The sequence below is a fragment of the Anomalospiza imberbis genome, chromosome 6 (assembly GCF_031753505.1).
Source record: "Anomalospiza imberbis isolate Cuckoo-Finch-1a 21T00152 chromosome 6, ASM3175350v1, whole genome shotgun sequence".
Taxonomy (NCBI): domain Eukaryota; kingdom Metazoa; phylum Chordata; class Aves; order Passeriformes; family Viduidae; genus Anomalospiza; species Anomalospiza imberbis.
In genome coordinates, this window is record NC_089686.1 from 5,889,822 (window position 1) to 5,910,827 (window position 21,006).

The following is a 21,006-nucleotide window of genomic DNA, read 5'->3' on the forward strand; positions in this document are numbered from 1 at the left end:
GCTTTGAGTCTTTAAAGAACTTCATGGAAAGATAAGAATTTTTCTTGCCTTTCTGGTCCTTCTGCAGATTTTACATGGGAAAAGTGTGGAGTGTAGTTTGTCCTGAATGGGATCCATGCGGATTAAGTGTAAAACCTGAGCTCTGCCTGTCATGCTGGTTTGCTGTGTTCCCCTCTTCCTGTTTTTCTGTCTGGCTGAAGGAACCAGGAGCACAGTGCCTGTTGGGCAGACATCCAGACTCTGTCAACATCTTTGATTTCAGAGGAAGGCTAAAAATAAAATTGTTTTGTGTTACCTCTTCCATCATCAGACCTGGGCACGTTGCATCACACGCTATCTTATTTCAGAAGTGATTAGAGAGCATGAGATAATGAAAGATGGCTTGTGATTAAGCAACTTTACCACGGTTATTGTCACTATCTGCATCTAGTCTGGGCTTTTTTTAAAGTTTGCTCTGATCCCTTCTTAAAATAGCCTAAGTGCAGAAGTGATTTATGTTAATTTGTGGTGGAGAGAGCATTTTAGTAATAATTTTAATAGTTACGCTTTCCAATTTGTCATCTTTGTGTCTTTTTAAAAGAAAGCTTAATGTGCAAATTTGAATTTGACATTCTAATTGCGTACATTCAGGGATTTGTGTAGATAGGAGAATTGATTGTTTTTCTATTACCAGGATACCCAAGGAAAAAAAACGAACATTTTTATACAGTTGCAGGAAAGCACTGCTTGGTCAAATTAAGGTTCAAGTTTTCAAGTACATTGTTTGGAATTTTAACATGCATCCCTAACATGAGTATTCAACCTTTCCTGCAGATTTTTAATTGTCCCTTGGAAGGCATTTAGGTAATCCACATAATACCAGTCAAATACCAAAATCCATTAAAGTACCAAGATTAACTAAGGATGCACCAGGATACTGAGTTAACTTTTCAATATCCAAATGTAAATTAGGGTCATTTTAATACCCTAACTCAAAAGACTTTATAGAATATGTAGAGTTTAGAGTGACTAAACTTAGACAACATTTGCCTTGCTTTCCTTATAATGAGTATGTTCTTGTTCTTGAAATATAGGTATTTGTTAATGAGGGAAAACAAAAGGTTGAATGGGATGGCCAGTGCTACCAATTTTTGCATTCCATTTCTCAGTTTTTTGACCCAATCCAGCAGCCCTTTAATGTAAACAGTCATGTGAACTGCCTTGTTCCTGACAGGGCTGCTTGGTGTGTGGGTGCAAAGAGCACGTGAAAAAGGAAACTGTCAAATTGCACTTCCCAGGCTGCTCAGGTTTGTTCATCAACCCTTTCCTGTCACACACATGTTCCTCTGGAGTCATCTTCCCTATGTCCATTTCTCACCTGCTGTGAAGAAGAGGATCTTGAAGGGTCCCAGATGGTGTCAGGTGCCCTCAAAGAAGGGAGAGAACCCTAGAGGAATTGCAGACCTGGAGGCACACAAGGAGAGAGGGAGGCTGCTGTCGGAAATGCTGAGTTCCATGGCTCTGCTGGCTCTCCATGTCATCCTTCCCAGGAGCAGCTGGAGTTGGATGGATTCCCTGCTATTGTTTAATAGTTTTGTGCTTCTAGGAAGTGATGGATGAGGCACAGTGGGCCAAAGCTGTGGCTGGGAATCACACAGCCCTTCCCTCTCCCTGCCAGGGAAGTTTTGTGAGATTCCTAGGTGCTTTCTGAAGCAGGGAAGGAAGGAGGACAGCAATTTCTCCTTCTAGAGTTGTCCTTTCTGTGGATACGACTGAAAAGGAAGTCAGTCCACAGCCATGTACCCAAGAGAAAATCTTTGGGACTCCTAAAGCATGTGCAGTAAAGTTAGAAAAGGGCTGTTTTTTAGCAAGGCTGGTGGAAAAATGGAGACAAACACAATAAAGTATTGCGCAAGAGCAGCTCTCAGCCCCTTGCCAGCACTAAGAAATGCCAGCACCGAGGTCTAGCAGGAAGCATGCGGAGTTTTCCAGCATGCTTCCCAGGCTGGGGCTGCCATCAGCTGAAGGTCACTGCTGGCTGAGGTGTGGCTGGGCCCAGAGGGCCTGGTGGCTGTGATGCCCACAAACATCAGTCCAGACTGCTGAGAACAGGAGTTTAATCATTCAAAATTTATTAACAGGGGGATTAATGCTGCAGTACCACCATGGAGCTTGGGTGGTCTCTGTGAGGATTTTTGCAATATATATTTTTTTCAATTTCTTCAGATAACCTGCCTTGGCTTGTCCCCAAGTTGCCATTGCATTCTTTCAAATGAAACTTTCCAGACAACTAGCTTACTTTTGCAAAGAGTTACTTACTTTCTCATATAAATACGGTTTAATTCAGTGTAATTTCTATAACTGGTGCTTTTTGCTTTTTGTTTCCATATTCTGGAGATAAGGTGTCCTCAAAGGTACACACTTTTCTTCTTTGTAAGAATCAGTGATGAGGAAAAAAGCTCGTTCTGTGTCCCTGGAGGGATTTTTATCCTCGGCATGCCTGAATGCTGCAGGCAGTGACTGGAAGCAACAGGATTCGTTCCAATGGGTGATGCTGCTCAGTAGATTCTATGGCCTGTTAATACAGTCAAGGTGACAGACAATACACAGAGACCCTGCTGTGAGTGTTAGACACCCTAAAGAAGTATTTACAATCGCGTGGTTCGTATTTTTCAAGCTTCCCGGAATCAATGGCGAGGCGTAGCCGCTGTGCAAAGCAGATATTTCAAAAAAGCAGCACCACCCTCTGCTGGCCTGGGCTGCCTTCCCGGGAGAGCTGCCGGCAGCCCGGCGCCTCGGGAGCCTCCAGCCTCTCCTGCTGGGTTCCACATCCCCCGCCTGATGTTGTTCTGAGGTAAACAGTGAATTATTTAACTTAGCTCCCCCCATGTAAATATGTATATATATGTGTGTGTGCTTTCTCTAAGTGTCTGCTTAGAGATGCTGTGCAGAGACTAATAAACCCCTCTTTTTATCAAGTTAAACCCCTCTTTTTATCAAGCTAAAGAACATTTTTAAATTGCAAATTTTTTTTTTTGTGTTTTTCTTTCTCCCCCCCAAGTTCATCCATTTTGCAGTTTAGTTGTAAATGTATTTGCAAAATTTGTTTCAAACTTATATAATTTTCAGACTGAGGGGGCAGATGGGAATAACCTTTGTGTAATCAGTGAGAACAATACTCCAGAAACTTTGAAAATGAATGAATGGTGCAAATCATGGAGGAATAAAATAAAATAGAGCTTTTTTCATGCTGAGACCTGCATCCTTAATACCTTAAGGAATTACTGAGCTTCCTTTAAGTATGGGAAATCTGTTTTCAAACAAACTCGAATGTTTGTTTTCACAGCACAGTTTACTTTTGACCTGAAAGCCTAATTATCCTGACTGATTCAAAGTGAGGATTTCCAGTGCAGAACTGCCTTAATTAAGGGCAGGTTTGTCAGCTCCTGTACTAATTTAACAATTGATGACCCATGCTCCTGTGTTTTCCTATTGCAGTGAATGGAAGGTTCTTGGAAGGTTTGATATTGTAAAGAATATTAACCTTTAAATAATAGAAAAAAAAATTACCAGCCTGCAGCTGTACTACAGAATGGAATATGTGATGAGCTATATAGGAAACTTTTCTATTCTTTTAGCATAAATGTACACTTATAACTAATGAAGTTTTACCAAAAAAAGTCTGCTGCTTGTGTGTTCTGTGTACAATAAGAAGGATTTTTTGTTTGTTTTTTAAGCTTGCCATAGGTAAGTTCCAGACTAATTCAGGTAAAAGCTAAAGATAGAAGGAAAAGGAAGCAGAGGAACAGAAATTCATCAGGATGAGTCTCCATAATAGAAGGACAAGCAAAGAAATTGACAACCTGTTTCAGTTCTTGGAATTCTCTATATGAACAAGGATTACATCTTCTGTCACATACTCCATTCTACATCTGTATTTAAAACCAAATGAGTTCTCCCAACATTTTTTTTTAAAGCCTCCACTAAGAGGACATATTAAAACCAGTACCTGCTCTCTCTTCTCCTGGGGGAAATTTGGAAGGGAGCTTGTTTCCATCTTTGCACAGTGCTTAAAAATGCAAGACATCTTTATAGGGCTCTAATACCATCGTCTACAGTGGCAGATGAGGAAAAGCTAACCAGGAGTCAGTCCCTTCAATGAAATTATTTGAAAGGATATATCACCATAAATTCCATGTTTCCTTACAAGTTTATTGTACATTCTCTGACATCCTTGCTGTGGACTTCAGCACTTGGTCTCTTTTTGGGTAGGATAATAAGAAAAGTTACACTTTTTTTCTTTTAACCAAACAGCCACCCACATATTTTAAGTTTGGGCTACCTCAGAAGAGGTATTTTGAGGACTATTTAAAAAACAACCTTTTCTCTAGCAACTGTTTTTTTCAGATATGGGCACATATGGTCAGTGTTAAGCAATATTGGTAGCACAGCACAGACATTCTGAATAATGTATGCATGCTGTGTGTATTTATAGAGTCACAGCTCATGCTGGCACTGCAGGCTGTAGTAATGGAAGTGGAAAGCAATTACTCTATATTTGAATAAACTTTTTGGTTTTTTTTGTCAAAGAGCTAATACCAAGTTTTCAGATCATGGCAAAGTGATAGGTATTTTAAGAGCAATTTTCTTACTGCTTTCAACACAGTGCAAGTGTACAGAATAATAAACTAATAACATAATTATGATTTCTGCTGAGTTCTGGTGTGTCGAGACCTGTTGGGAAGTTCAGAACTGTTCTCCATCAAGTAGCTCTTGGTACATACTGAAAATTACCTCAAACAAACATAATACAAATGGCAAATAACATATACAAATAGGAAATTCAGAACCTGAAAATTAGGAAGTGACTGTGTGCAGGTTGCTCCCGCAGTTCTGGTTCAGCCCTTGTGGCATCCCCCTGTTGCTGCAGCCTCAGACCAGGCCATTGCACAGGGTTTGTTCTGCAGGAAACCTTGTCCCTCCGTGCTGCAATGGGTGTCTCATGTCAGTATTTCAGGGTAAATCAGAGCACCAGGACGTTGTGCTTTTTGTTGTGTTCTCTTGTGCCACAGCTCAGTCTGTGGCTGTGTAACCTCCTTCCGTGGCACATCAAGGCTGCCAAGGAGAGCTGTGGTTTTATTTGTACAACACAACCTGAGTCAGGGAAGTGAGGTACAGATGGTTATTTGGGGCAAAGGGTACCTGACTTTTTGTCTGCCACATTCTATGTTCTGGATTCCTCAAGTAGAAAAAGACTGTCACATCGTTTTAGTTTTCTTGTTTTAGTTTCATCTTTATAAACAAAACAAATCAACCATGTTCTTTGCTCACTCTGTAGTGTGTTGCAGAGTTACACGGTGGCCAAGTAAACTACAAGGAGTTGTTTCTCCTGAGGAGAATTAAAACTTTGCAAATGAACTAAAAGCAGAATTTGGCTTTTTAAACTGTATTAAGTATGGGCATCCTGTTCAGGTTCATGCACAAGATTTAGGTCTTGTTTAAGCAAAAACCAACATCCTGATGCTTTAATTAAGTATTTTTTTATCTAGGGTTCCAACATCAAGATATAAATAGAATTTTTTAGTATTCATTATTCATCTTGTAGTACAAACAAGAGAATATAAAAAATCCTACTATGTGAGATTGTTTCCCATATGCCCAGAGAAAAGAGGAAAGATGCATACAAATGTTCAGCATGCACAAGTTTCTTGGTGCAGGATTGGCTCCCTCCTTAGGAGTGGAATTCAGTGAAATAGGACTCCTCTCAAAAACAAAGAGTGAGCAACAAAGGGTAAGTGATCAAGTGATTAGCCAGAGGCTAATAGGAATGCAAGGGCAGAGTGACAGATTGCATATTGGAGGAAATCTGATCTGGAAATTAATTTGAAGGTTTCTGCAGTGGATACTGCAAAAGAACTAGTTTTGAAATCTTTCTGAAGGACATAACTATATGAAAATTCGGACTTGCTTGTGTATAAAGTATTCTATCATACAGGAGAGGAGGCTAATGGTTAAATAAGGTTGAATTGCAATTTAGAGGAATTTTCCTTTCCCTCCTACCCCACTTAGTTGTTTTTTTTTAATTAGAATTAATTATGCAGCTGCCTGCAAATTAGCATGAAAAATTGGGTTAATTTACTTACAAATTCTAGTGACTTAAAATACTCATACTGTAATTCTCTCTGGTTGAACCTACATTCTGTTATAGGAGAGTAAATCAGGACAGCAGATAAATACCTCAGCACACACAGTCAGCAGTTACTTGTTACTAAATAGACACAAATATTGGAAAAAACCCAGAGCTTTTAATGATGAAGAAGTGAATATTATTATTTAGTGACTTACCAAATGGTTTTAATTTAACCTTGTGGTAGGTCGATGTCACTTAGTGTTAATAGAATTCTCTTTCTTTATTGGGACCACCTTACCCTTTCTTCAAAATTTAACAGTAACTGCTGTAGTACAGCAGTGTCTGAGTCCACACATCTTTTCTTTTAAGATTCAAAAAATTTCTTAAATGAAAAAACCCACACAAACTTCTTCAAATATCAGCTTATGAAAGTTTGCTGGTTTGCTTTTTCGAAACGTATATTTTGATTTTAAAGCATGAATAAATACACCATGGTAAAATTCTAAAGATTTACTAAATACTGAACAGTAAAATTTGAGTACAACAGATGAGTTTTTGTCAGGGATTGAATGTAACTAAGCTTTTACTGGCACATTACTAAAATTACTTGCTGCTGCTGGATGGAAATTAGTTTCACTTGGGCTTTGATGCTCGTTGAAACTGTTTGTAAAGCTTGATTTTTTTGAGTAATTCTCTGCCGGTTACATAAAAAAGCAACATGAGCAGTACGTGAAAGTATCAGAACACTATAAATTGGATTTAAAAACCCTCTCATTTATTCCTTTGATCACAGTATTTAGTGAAGGAGATAAGTGGTGCTGTGAAGGAGCTTTTGGATTGCTTTCTGCCGAATAGAATTAAAACCACTTAATTTCAAGTCAATAATCCTGTAAGAGTAGCTAATAATTTCTCTTCTGCTTCACAGTTCCTGTACAGTTCCGCAATTGATATTATTGTTGGGATCTTGTTGCTGATGGATTTGTCATGAGAAGCAGGGATCTGTCACTGATAATCCTCTTAGCTCTAAGGACCAAACCTTGCAGTATATTAAAAAACCCTTTCAAGTCCTATACTTGTGTTTGAATTTCTGTCTTATATTTATTTAGTACAACAGCAGTTGAACAACTATGAAAACTGAGTCCTTAAAAAACCCTATTGTATTGAAAGAAACAAATATTGTTTACTCTCATCATGAATTATGTCTCATAAAGAGGAAGGAGGAGTGCTGCAGCCTTATAGTCTGTCTCTAGCCTGTAGGTCTATATTCCCAGGTAGAGAGGCAAGCCTATATATTATATTATTTTGCCTTTTAGTCCTTTGGATTATGTTTTCCTTGTGTCAAGACTCACATTGTAAGAGTCTCTTTGGAGGCATTAGCTGACATCAGTGCAGTACTTGCAGCTATTTTTAAAGGAAGTATATGAGAAAATAAATTCTGGTTCTGGTGCCACGGTGTCTCACACAGAGCTGAGATGTTCCAGGCGTAGCCCCGCTGGTTCAGCCCTGCTGGCTGAGATGCTGCTGTTCCTCTGCTAAATCTGTCCTGCTTCTGTTTGCAGCCATGTCATCTTATCTGTTAATTGTGAAGTCTGAACTTCCCGGGGCTGTTGCGGGGCTTTTGAGTGGAGCCGAGAGTGGGTAAGGAAAAGTGCTTCATGCATTCTGTGTTTGCCTTGAAGAATAAAGGGGTTCAGCACTGCTGAAAGAGATGGGTGCTGACACTTCTCTGATCTCACATGTAAAATAAATAGTCATTTACATGAGTTGTTGGAATATGAAATGTATTTGGCAAGTGCAGCACACACACACAGAGCGTGATTCTTTCCTCGTGGCGATTTCCCATCCTATGACCTTAAAGTCAGTGGCAAAATTCCATCTACAGGAATCTCCTTCCTGTAATATTTTAAAAGGGGAAGCAGGAAGGTACTGGGAGGGAGAGGAGAAGAAACATTTCCACTGCTGTCGTGTTATCACTTCCCATAATTCAAAATCACAGTACAAAAAATGGCAGGCATTTATATGGAAATATTTTGTTGTCTTGCTCTAGTAATTGGACTTGTCTTGGGAAAAATGCCAGGATTCCAGACTTGGTTTATAATTCCTAAACTTGGCTCCCAGTAAAGAAGTTATTTTTCGCAGTTGAGCTGTAAAGCTGTTTGTAAGGAGTGTGTTCCTCACATTTCCATTGGAACTGTCACAAGGAATCTTAAGGCAAACACTGCAGCTTCAGCACTGAAATATCTTGTTTGAGTTGTTCCATGCTCCTGTCATTCCTAACAGTGTATCTTGGAGTGCCTTACAGCTGTTTTTCCAAATTGCTATTTTCAGATGGTTTGAGCTCAAAACTTGCTCTGGATTGAAATGTGCTGAAATTGTTTCAAGGCTGTGTGATGCTTGTATTATTCCTGCATGTTGTGGGTGAATTTTAAGTGGGAAATCAGTTTGTTAAAAGTACTTTAGTTGATTTTCTATTTTAGCACTTGCAATGTCTAGATTTTATAATGAATTTGAAAAATTAATTGTGGCTGTAATCTTGCTTTCTGTCTTTCTGCCCTCCAGTCCCTCACAGTTCTAGTAAGATTTTTTGTCAGTTTTCTCTTTTTTTCTAAACTATTACATTTTATGTATATGTTATTTTTAGTCTGCTGATGTATCTCTTCCAGCTGTGGTAGTTATCAGCTTTTCATTTGGGTGCTGTAACCTTCTCCCTCAAGCTCATACTTCAACCTCACTCTTCATACACAGTAATGTTGAGCTGCTGCTGTATCTGCTTGGTGTATTCCAATCTGTTCAACCCCAAATTTAGCATCTAACATCTCTTACTACTGGTTTTAATTTTATGTCAGCTCTGTTTATGCAAAGTGACTTTTCTTTCAGCAAAGATACACTTTGAAACAGCTTAAGAAAGCTCCTGGTAGGTAGAACCTGGAGGTTCAGTCCTGTGCTGCTCAAAGGGTTGTTCTGTCTGAAAAAAGCACTGTGAGAACTTCTTCATTAAGGTGCCTGTGGGATAATGCTCCCAACAGCTTTATCCAGGTCCTACCTCAGATCTCCTGGATGTGAGCACTCAGGTTACAGTGTTGAACTGTTTATTGCAAATCACCCGAGCTGTTGTAATCCTCAGTGATCTGTCAGCTCTGCCAACACTCATGTTTCTTCCTTAGCTGAAACTACAGCTGGAGATGGGAATGAAGTTCAGCTTTGCATTTAGAAAGAGCTGAAATTGTCCACAGGAATCCTAACCACAGCTCCAGTGCTTAGGTGATTGGCAGCCTGGTCTCATCCAGTTCCTGTCTCTGTAAATTGGAGTTCTTGCAGCAGTCAATGTTTACTTAACACAATTTCCCTCCTCTGCTATTTGTCCAAGCAAATTGTTCAAGTGCAGTGGCCAAGCAGTATTCCAGGAACATGCACATATGTGTGCCCACATCTATATTTAATTTCTTTTGCCATATGAATGGCCATGGTAGATCATAATCTTTTGTTTCTGTGTATTCTTTTGCAGATGTTAAGTGTACATTTTTACTAGCAGACATTTTTTGTTTCTGTGTATTCTTTTGCAGATGCTAAGTGTACATTTTTACTAGCAGACATTTTTAATGGTAGGAAATTGTTCAACAAAAATAGGTAATCAAATGCCAAGCCTAAGAAGCAACTTATTTATGCAAAGAGCATAAATAGTTTGATACAACTTCTTTACCTGGGCCACTTGTTTCCAGATGGGATTGCACAACTGTTCTGTGTTTGCTAAGTCATTACAGCATTTGGTACGCTTTCATTTGGTGCAGAATTTCTCTTAACTGGAGTTGGGATGTATCAAAAGTGTCAGTTAAACTATCTGTGAAAGTACTTTATGTGCATAAACCTTCCCGAGCTGTACATTTGGGAAAGCCATTTAAAGAATGTTCTGTGCATTAAATTGTTTTTATAGGTGGAGGTTAGCAGGTGTGTGTGTGTTTGAAAGGCTCAGAGCCAGTCTAACACATCCTCATATCTTTCTAAAAAACAAAACCATACAGTATGAACACTTATTAGTATTGAGTGGAGATGTTTCTGTCTGCATAACAAGAATTCCACATAGTTTTGATGACATGAACATAGTTTCAAATGAGGATTGTGTTAAAAAGTTGTAATTTGTGAGCCCTCTGTTAACATTTAATGACCCTGTCAGAGGATGTGATTGATGCAATTAAGTTGTCTTGCTTGTGTGTTGTATAATTGATATGAACTGAGAGTAAGATCCTAATTTAGAACATATGAATATCTTGTTCTGTTGAATTCAGGAATGAAATTAAAGCAATTTTTAAATGTCTGCTTTTAGTTAAAATGTGGGGGAGGGAGCAGAACCATCTGCATGCCAAAGCTTTTTCAGCAGAGTCAAGGATTTATATTCTGTATTTCATATTTTGAATGCCTTTATCATATAGGATTAAATTTACAGATCAGATTGATTTTAAAGGCACTATCAAAACATTTATTCTGCCTTTGGAAAATAAGTGTACTTTACAACAGTACTTTGAGAAGAAAATGGACACATTTTCCAATAACCAGTCCTCTATGCAGTTTTTTTGAGGTCTTTTTAAGTATAAGAACTGGTGTTCCAAAATGAAGCAGTGTACAAAATTACTTTTTCTCCTTCATTTCCTCACTGCTGTTTTCCTCTCTGTTCCCCCCCCCCGCCCACAAATGTTTCTTCATTTACCATAAAGTAACCAAAATAATTTTCTGTCTGTTCTGCTGAGCTTGTGAGCCTCGGTGGCAGCTGTGGGTTTGGAATCAGGAGATTTAAACAGAGGTCCCATACACATAGTGCATGATCCTTATGTTCTCTGCCATGGTGCTGTTCCTCCTAATCTGAACATCCACCAGACTGCAAAGAAAGAAAATGTTTCAAAATATATGAATGGTAAATAATAACAACCTGAAGAATAAATGCTACAGCAAGAAGCTGATTTTGGCAAAGTTGCTTCTTCACTGTAGCAGTAGGACACAGAGCTAATATACAATTTTTGAAGAATGATGTATTTTGACTCATTTTTAATATAAACATTGTTAGCTAATGGTTGCTTTGGTTTTGATACAGTGAAGATGCCCTCAAACTTGAAATTTCTCTGTTCACTTACATTACATCTTCTTTTCAAACAAGTGGCTCAAGTGGCTGTCCATGATGTACAGCAGTAGTTAATATACCTGTATGATAATTCTTCTTCAACACAGGTGTTATGGTACTTCCCTCATGATAAATTTGAGGTGCTGCCTGTTTATTAGGTGCTAACCATATCCTGGACTAAATAAACTGGAAGGTCAAAAGTCAAGGTGTTTATAGGTGGTAAAGTTGGAGGCTGATGTGCAAGATGTTTATCAGTACAGGATATGGTTATTGCCAAGTCGGGGCAGGCACCCTCATGATGTTTCTGTTCCTTAACTTATCCATCTGTGCTTTCCTCACTTCAGAGATGGGATTTTGATGCTTCAAATAGATTTTAAATGTTTGAGGACTTAATGTGCCTCTACAATACTTTTTAAAATATGTGTGGTTTTATGTGTAAACATTCTACCAGATTTCATCAGCATAATTTTTATCCCTTCTGTCCTTTACCTTTTTCATGGATGTATGCAAGGAAGGGAAGCTCAGCAGTGAGTGGGAATTGATATTGCTGTTTCTTCAGGTGTGTAAATATGCAGCTCATTGTAATCCAGTTTTAGACACACACTGTGCTGTGTGAGTACTTCTGCTGGAAATCTGTAGAGTAAGAAATACCCTTCCCTCTGACCATTGCTGTAAATCAAGGCAGGGATTTGCATATTGTGCTGATGAGAATTATTAATTGGCACACATCAGACCCCTGATCCATGCAGACACTTGCCTGTGGAACATTGCTTGCAGTGCTGGTTTCTTACAGAATGATGCTCTCCTCCCTCATTATCTGGGAGCTCTGTTTTAAATCAGTGTAGAAACTAGGAGTACAAATTCATGTAAATAGCATGTGAGACAGGAAATTATTTTTTTCTTGTCCTAGTGGTTGCTTTGTCTAAGACTACAGTTCTAAGTTAAACATATTTTTAGGACTCCTGAGCTTTGTATCAGTCCTGAATCAATTTTCCCACAGGTCTTGGTACCTCGATGGGAGACTGCTGCTGCTGCTTACTTCAGTCTGCATTGTTTTTCCTCTTGCCCTTCTTCCTAAAATTGGTGAGTAATTAAAGGAGAGAAGCGAATATTATTCTACTTTAGTAGCAATTACAATTGAAGACTTTTAAACCTTAATGGGTTATTTATTTATTTAAACTGGCAGGGGGCTGCTGGTGGTGGTGATTACTTAAGTTGTTGTAGTGTGTTCTGCCTTCCAGCCCTGCCTAGTTAACCTATTACTTGGGTTGCAGTAGTATTTTGTCTGCAATGCTAAAATAAAATCTTTACAGCAGAACATTAAAGAGCTGCATTTACTTACAGCATGCCATTAGTGGTAAGCCAGTTCTAATTCTGCCCTACAAAACTACATAAATGATCTGTGACAGGCAGTTGGAATGTTGTTATTCTGAGTCCTAAGCCCCAGATACCAAGCACTGTAATAGAAAACATGCCTAAAATGTAAAGCTTTAGCTGTACATTAGGATCACTTTCCTTATAAATTCTCTTTTATTTTTACTGTTATTTTACAGGCTTTCTTGGCTACACAAGTAGTTTATCATTTTTCTTTACGGTGTACTTTACTCTTGTGGTAAGTTAAAAATCTCTGCACAGCTTCTTTTTTTTTTTTCTTATTGTTTGAATGTTTTCATAAGCTTGTTTTGAAATTAATTGTCTTCCCTTCCCCCTTTTTTTAAATGTGAAATTTAGAATTTTCTTCAAGTTCAGTATGTGCTTGCTAGGACAGATTACATTTGTTTTGCTGAGACTGGGAAAATATGTATGAACTTCCAAGCATGTGAAAAGAGTTAAAATAATTATATTTTGGGCTGGTAAATATAACAATTCTTTTTTTTTTTTTTTTAATTTTTTGCTGATGGTGCAGCAAAGGGACCTGGCACTTATATTTTTGTTTCCCTACTAGCAGAGGAATGGAATTCTGTTTTCTTAACTTCTAACTATTACTTACTGCAACTAGTACAGCAGAAAATTTAATATACTCCAAAATAAATTAAATTTACATGTATAATGGAGTGACAGAGTTCAGAAAAAGGCAAAGAAAACTAGAACTTCATTAAGGCAGTTTACAAGATTCATTAATACGTCAATGACCTTATTCTCCTTTCCAGCTGAAAGGAAAAGTTCTTTTCTCTGAGCCATATGGGGGTTTTTGACCCTGATGTTCACCCTCTCAAGGCCCCTGTGAGGTAGATGTTTCCAAATATCAAAAGTGAGACCTGCTAGGCAGATCTAAGAGAGAAAATGTGCCTTTAAGTTGCACTTTTTTCTTCTTTTTAAAGGGAAAAAGTGTGTTAATGCACATGTGTAATATGTGGTACAAACTGAGCAACTCTCACTCTGTCATCTGTTTGAATCTTATTTGGGAGCCTGGCAAAAATGTTCCCCCTCTGCCCTGTCATTCTGGCTTGCATTGACTTGCATTTAATACCTGTTTTACAAAGGGATAAACAGAGTTGAAGGCAAGTTGAACAAACATGCCATCCAGGAGACCAAGGCAATCCATTAGGAACTAAACCATGTGATAAAACTAAACTTCAAAGCTGTCAAAACATCTCCCTGGGGTATCCCTGGAGAGCTGCAGTGTTTGTAGGACCTTAGGAAGTATTCTTCTTAAGCTGAATATTGAGAAGCAGCCACAGCCTCTCCGGAGTTAATGGAAATTCATTTGTAATATTTATAAATTACCTTAACTTTTGACCTCTTTCCTAAAATTTATCTTTAAAAGAAAAAAAAATTGGGAAAAAAAAAAGAAGGTAAGAAAAAGCAATAACTATAATGCTGACCCAGGCCTTTGGCTGAAGCAAGTTGCAAGGGTTTTAAAACCAGTTCAGCTCCTGGATTTCAAAGGGAATGTGCATGGATCTCTGAGGAAAGCTGTTGTAATGGGTAGGTGCATTTGAAAACAACTTCAGTCCCTGAAAAAGCAAATGTATAAGCAAGAGTTGTGTGCAGCCACACCAAGCTGGGATGAGTTAAACTAGATTTTAGTTTGTGATTCTCTGTCAAAAAAGTGGGTACATAGTGCTAATGAAGGAGTACAGACTGCTGGATTTTTAATGGAATGGTTAAGTTTGCTTATTCTTTCTTGTTAAATGGCAAAGCAGCAGGCACAGTAAATCTAACAGGTCAAAATTTTAAAAGCCATTACGGATATTTCCAGAAAACCAATACTCTTGACAGAATATTCCCTCTGACTTGTTCAGGCTCTGAAAGTCAAAGGCATTAAATGTGGTTTAGTTTTCATATCTAATTGCTTTGAAGTGGGTGATGTGTGCTGCTGAAATGGTGTTTTAGTTTGCACACTGTTAATTTCTGTGTGGCAGATATGTTTTAATTTGTTCCAGAAGAGAACTGTGTTAGTCATATGGAAGTGATATAATTATATTTTGCATATACAGTAATTCTGTGCCTTTTCAAGTGCACACCATCTGTTCAGCTTTTTGCCAACAAGTCACAATTTTACTGCAGCCTGCAGAAAAGAGACGTCCTGGTCAGTCTGGTCAGGGACTGCACTGAGCAAAGGGCTGGAGACTTCTTTGTTCTGGGTCTCAAATGTCCTCTCTGTGCCTCAGTATCTCTTCTTTTAAAGCCAAAAAAACTGGTTCTAGGCTTTACTTGCAAAAATATTGCAGACACTGAGATGAGCTGATCTAGGAGAAAAACAAGTACATGTAACTATTTATTCAAAGCCAGATTCTGTGAGGTCCTGAGCACTTTCGTTGGTCAGTTGTTGAATACTTCCCTGACTTGAATCCTCAGGGAAAAAAAAATAGTGGTTGTTAAACTTTTCTGTTATTGCCTTCCCTCTTGCTGAATATATTGGTGAAGCATAAAGACAGATTTGTAATTTTTTGTGTATGTAGAGACAGCATTATTGATGGCTTGTTCAGCAAAGGTGTTAATGATTGCTGATGGTGTTTGTCTGAATCTCTTGTTTATGTTCCCAGAACAAAACATGTTGCAGATTGGGAACCTGCCATATGCAATGGATGATGTTATGCACAGACAGCCCCTTTGCTGAGTGCTGTCAGTACTGCTGGAATAAAGGGATTCCTGTTTTCCCTCTGCAGGATACAAAAAATTACTGACAATATTAGAACACTTTGAGCTTCTAACTTTATTCTTTAGCAATGTTTCTGGTCTGGGCTTAAAATACCCTTTTTCCACTAGAATCTCTCTTGATTTTAAAGTTTTTTTTCACTTAAAACCAAACATTTTTTATACTCAAAAGAATGTTTATATGAAATAGGCTTACAGTTCTAGAGGAGGGTTGTGGTGCCTGCATGACTGGTCAGCTAACTGGGATGTGCTGCCAGCTTAAAAATCCTTTCCAGTTGGGGAAATTCATTAGACTACAATTGGAAACCCAAATACAATTGAATAATTAAGCAAGTGGGCAAATATAAATAGAGATGTTAAAAATGCACCTGGTACATTTTATTTTGTCTTCTTTTATTTCCACTTCAGTCTGTTCTTAATCTTTTTTTACATTTGTTTTAGAAAAATGTTCTCCAGCCTTTTAGGTTTGGCTTGTCTGGTCCTCCCTCTGCAATGTTTATATATATCTTTGCTCTTTAGCTTGCAGGAAATCTTCCCCTCACCACTGCCAGGCACATTTTACTTTCCCCAGACCTTGCCCTTCAGCTCCATGCCCCTTTCCAGTGCCTGCTCCAGCTTTGGGCTGGTGTGGAGGAGTTCCCACAAAGCTGACTACTTTGGAGCCTTCAAAGCCTTCCTCTCTTTGGGTGCCTTTAAATACAGCCCAGGCCCAAGTTGTATTTTAGTGTTTGGTGTTTGCAGGCTGCCGTTGAGCAGGCTCCCACCTCGTTCCATACCTTGAATGAATTGTTCTTGCGCAGTTTAAAACGTGTTACTGCCACAATGCACTCAGCCTGCTGTGTACCCATAGTTTTCTTTTCCCACATTTTGGCCAGAGGTAACATTTGTTTGTCTCTCCTGGCACTGGTGACAAGAGGGAGCATCTAATCCTCTGGGAAACACCACTTGGCAGCATGCAAAGCACAGTTCTCTGAGCCAGGAGAAGAGCTCCCTTGCATGTTATTCTTCTCATGAATCTGAGTCTTTAATTAAGTTTTTAATTATTTGCTCTAGGCTTCAAAAGAATTATAACCTCTAAAGCCAGGCAACTACAATAGGAAATTAATTAGGGTGAGAAGAGCAATGCAACTATCATTTTAAACCGGGCTCCTGAAAAAGGAGGTAACATTTCTTATTTTAATTTCCCTTTGATTTTCAGCCCTCTTACTTGGCAGTCCCTAAACCAGCAGGGTGTAGCTGAAGGCCCAATGACATTCTGGGACAATAATTGCATTTATTGTTTTTCCTTTGCTTTCTAGTCCAAACCATATGTTTCTGCCTTTTAAGATTAGCCCTAGGCTCTGCTCTATCTCTGTTGAGGGCTCGTGTGCTGCGGGCGCGAGGCTGGGATCGCTAACGCAGCAGCAATTCCGGCTGGGAGGCCCTTGGTGTGCAGCCCAGGGAGAGGGGCTGGGAGTGCTGCTTGGATTTCAGCTCATGTCAGAGCCCATTGCAGTGCCCCACCTCCAGATCCCTGGGCCATAAGGCTGCCAGCTGTGCAGGGTGAGCAGCTGGATGGAATGGCACTGACAGGCTTTTCTGTCGAGTCTCCTTCTGGTGGCCTGGCTGCCAGGCAGGCCTGGTAATTGACTGGGGGTGTAGCTCCCTGCTGGGTGTTCCAACAGGCTGAGACTTCAGCTATGTGTATCTAAATTGAAAACTGATTTTTAGGATATCATTCATACAAGAAATATGCTGTCTCTGCAGGTTATGATTAAAAAATGGTCGATCCCTTGTCCTCTACCTCCGAGTAGTGCCATAGAGAATTTACAGGTAAAGTGCGTGCTGGTTTGAAGTTCTAATTTTACTAGTAAACTGTAATGCTTTTTTTACATTAACACTTTCAGAATGGCTTGCAATTTAAATTCCTTCTTTTATTAATCATCACAGAAACTGAAAATCTGAAAAGTTTCATGTCTGTGGTTTGGGCTTATTCTTTCATTATGCCTTTTTTTTTTTTTTTTTTTTTTTGCATTTATGTTTTACAGGTTTCAAATTCTACTGGGGATTGTAAAGCAAAGCTCTTTCATCTTTCAAAAGAGGTAATCTCTATTAACAATACACAAACTTAAAGGGGGGTGGTGGTTTTTAGAAAATTGGGGTTTAAACCTTACCCAGGGTAAGCTGTCCTTGTGTAAAACTCGTTATGGGCTGCTGAAATATTTTCTGTACTTGCTGCCAAGTGCTATCCAGTCTCACTTTTTTTTTTTTTTTGATATGAAGGCTTACTGTCCAAGTTAGCATTTATGAAAATATTTTGGAAATATGACCAAAAAAGAAAGTATAACAGATGAAGCAGTGGTCAGCCTCATCATGCAATCAGATCAAGGCAACTTACCATGCCCCCAGCTGGAAGTTGGTGCTACTTGGCTGTGTGCTCTTAGCTCCTGGCAGGGTAGAGCAGCTTCCCTGACACTGCCTGGACCTAACCTTAGTTTCTCCTTACCTGAAGCTGATTCTTCAGGCCTGATGCAATCTTGTGCATCTCACTGGGTGCCAGCTCTGGTATTTGTTAATTAACGTGGCATTTAAATCATGTAACCACCCATCAAGGCTTGCAGGAGAGGAAATGTCATGTAGAGCCCTGGTCTCTGGGGGCTGAAGAGGAAGGGAAAAAAGTAAATCTGGGATAGCCCTGTAGTGAGATCTAGGAGGGATGTGGCTGCATTTCTCTGAAAAAACAGAAGTCCACCCTACCCTCCCAAGAAAAAGGGAAGGGAAAAAAATGCTTGGGCAATGTAAATATCAGACAAATGTTATCTGTAGATTAAAGAAGAAATGGTGTTTGACCAGAAACATCTAATGTGAAATTCTGGCTTTTTGTGTTTGGGAGAATCTTGGGACTCATCTCTACTTCTTTGTCAAAATTAGCTTTATGAATAGAAGGTAGCATATCTTTACCAGTATGGACCTGATTATTTCAGCACAAAAGTGTTTGTTGTAGTTCAGCTTCTTCTACTTGGCAATTGCAGTAAGCTACTAGATGATTCATCTCTTTTATTACAAATTTTTTGGAGTAAGACACCACTAATTGTGTGGTTGCATCTTTAATTACATAACTGTCTTAAAACTTTAGATGCCAAAGCATGTTATAGTTCCTGTTAATATTTTCTGTTATGTTTTATCCAAATTTTTTCTGAAGGAGTAATAAAATAGTGAGGTCAGGGTGAAGGAATCAGTAATTTGACAGGTAGCCATGGATATTAGAACTTGAAAAAATTCTTAGAGAATTTCACAAGTGATACACTGGCTCTGGGACACATCCTGCTCTTTCTACATAAGTCCTTGGCTTCAGTATAGTCAAAAAAGAATCTTCCAGATTTTGGCTTATAGGCAGCATGACTTCTCCTGATGATGAAACTGAGCTATGTCCACTTGAACTGACATGACTTGAAAAGGTTGAATTTTTGTGGACTGATTTAGAGACTCCATTTCTGTCTTGTGGAGATTTATCTCAAAGCATTCATCTGGAAATATTTCCACTGATTTCCAACACTTGAACTGAATTCTGAGTTCATACAGATATTTTTCCAATCAGCAGTAATAGCAAACAACTTACAAGATGTTTTCTTTCTATTTCAGAGTGCTTATGCAATACCAACTATGGCCTTCTCTTTTCTGTGCCATACCTCAGTATTGCCAATCTATTGTGAGCTCCAAAGGTAATGTATGAACACATGCAATATTAAAATATAATTATATCCTTTTATTAATACTTTCCCTAAATTAATCCTGAGTAATTTTTATTTTTAGGTGAGTGCCATCAAACACTGCAGAATAAAGACCTTTCATGGTGTTGGGAAATGTATAGTTTTAGTCTGTACTGGCTTTTTCTCTCTTAGAGGAGTGAAAAGTAGCAAATATAGTTCCATCATCAGTGTCAGGATATTGTCCTGCCCTGGACAATCAGGAGAAAAAAAAAGGTCATTTGCTAAGGTACTTAAGTAGTCAATTTTTATGGCTGTAACTGAATCTGCATTTGGCCATATCTGATTCAGTTTTTGACATAGATTCTGTTCCTGGCTCTGAATAGGTATCATCCTGGTAAATCCCAATTTTCATTTAAAAGAGACACTGGGAAGTCTAAATTCCATACAAGATGGGGACAGTGTTAATTGTCTGCTTGAAAAGTGCCCTTTTAATTACCAGATTAAAAACCCACCTTAAATATCAGTCACAGCACAGACCTCAGCAAATACTCAGTGGCCTTAAATTAGGCCAATGCTTCCTTATGAAAGGCAAGGTACTGTATAGATTGTGCTGTGTTTAATCATCCTCAATACAGATAAAACAACACTTGATTTCCTTTTCTTTCTCCATTTTAGTCCGTCCAAAAGGAGAATGCAGAATGTAACTCTCACAGGAATTGGTCTGAGTTTCCTAATTTACTTTATTTCTGCTCTCTTTGGGTACCTGACATTTTATGGTAAGTGTATTCTTCAGGTATTCCTTAGAACAAAAGTTAATGATAAAAGAGAAGTGTCTTCTGCCTGGAATGCTTCAGGCATTATTACACTTGAACCCTCAGATTTTAAAAATCCAAAGGGATAGGCTTTCAGCTGGGTTTTGCAGCACATGCTTCTGGTCTTGCATGCAGTTCCTGAGCCAGAAATGTGTCTGTTTGACACATGAACTGAAGAAGTGCACATTTCTTAGAAATGTTGCTGACATTTGATGAAATAACTGTACCTTTTTATTACCAATCAGAAGAGTGGGTGGGGTATCGCACTTGCCCTACCAAATTCTACAGACATTTTCATTTGTTGTAGAATTTAGGGGGCAGTGTGCTGCAGTACCAATTTATCACTCTACATTTGAACTTCTAAATACTTCTGGGTACAGATTTTTAGTAGAGTTTATACATAGACGACTTCTTCTGTCTGGCATTCTGGTACTTCAGAAAGATTTCAGACCCCTTATCTACAGAGTGGCCTTTTTTTAAAGGTCCCTCATAGCCCTGGCAGAAGTAGGTGAGTGTCTATTTCATACAGCAATGATAACACTAGTTTACTGAATTTCCTCTACTTGCTGATTCTGTTGTTGTTTCATACCAATGCTGTCACATAAATGCATAACAGTCATCCATGAGGATCCTTCTGACATCTTCTGAAACCTCCTATTATGAGATGATCACATGCTAATCTTCATTGATTGGAGTTAATAAAAATTCTAAATAATTTAGAATTTAATAATTCTAAATAATACAGTCTCCTAATAAAAACAGGAGACTGTAAGGCAGTAAATGAAAGTTCTGATTCGAATTTCCTCTCATTTCAAGTGTTTTATAATTCTTGATTGTGGGGATGAGATGGTGTCTGACAAAGGACCAAGAATACTGGATTTCAGCATCTAATAATTCCAGATTTTTAGGGACTTTTGTACCTTTTACCCCCAGGTATAAGCATGTCTGAAAATATTCCCTAGATATCCAGAAACCTTAGAAAAATTATATGGGGAGTCTTGAAGGTCCTAATAGCCTATTGGCCACTATTGCTGTTTCCTGACTGTCTCCATGAGGTTTGTTGGAGTATATAAATTTAAGTGCAACTCAGAGAGGTTGAGTAGGCAGTGCAGGGCAATTATCTGTCCAGATGAAATCTTAATAAAAAAGGGGGAAAAAAGGAAAAAAAAATAGTCCTGGAAGCCA

General features: G+C 38.6%; 1 protein-coding gene across 5 annotated transcripts in view; it reads left to right on the top strand.

The window, feature by feature from the left end:
* The window catches only part of SLC38A6 (solute carrier family 38 member 6), a 37,737-nt gene that overhangs the window by 9,632 nt on the left and 7,099 nt on the right, over window positions 1-21,006 (top strand). For all 5 annotated transcript variants that reach the window (XM_068192151.1, XM_068192150.1, XM_068192149.1 and 2 more), the window contains exons 6-12: window positions 7,669-7,747; window positions 12,220-12,302; window positions 12,773-12,831; window positions 17,067-17,132; window positions 17,348-17,401; window positions 18,942-19,021; window positions 19,685-19,785. In XM_068192151.1, the coding sequence (XP_068048252.1) occupies window positions 7,669-7,747; window positions 12,220-12,302; window positions 12,773-12,831; window positions 17,067-17,132; window positions 17,348-17,401; window positions 18,942-19,021; window positions 19,685-19,785 (522 nt within the window). The remainder of the gene's footprint in view (window positions 1-7,668; window positions 7,748-12,219; window positions 12,303-12,772; window positions 12,832-17,066; window positions 17,133-17,347; window positions 17,402-18,941; window positions 19,022-19,684; window positions 19,786-21,006) is intronic.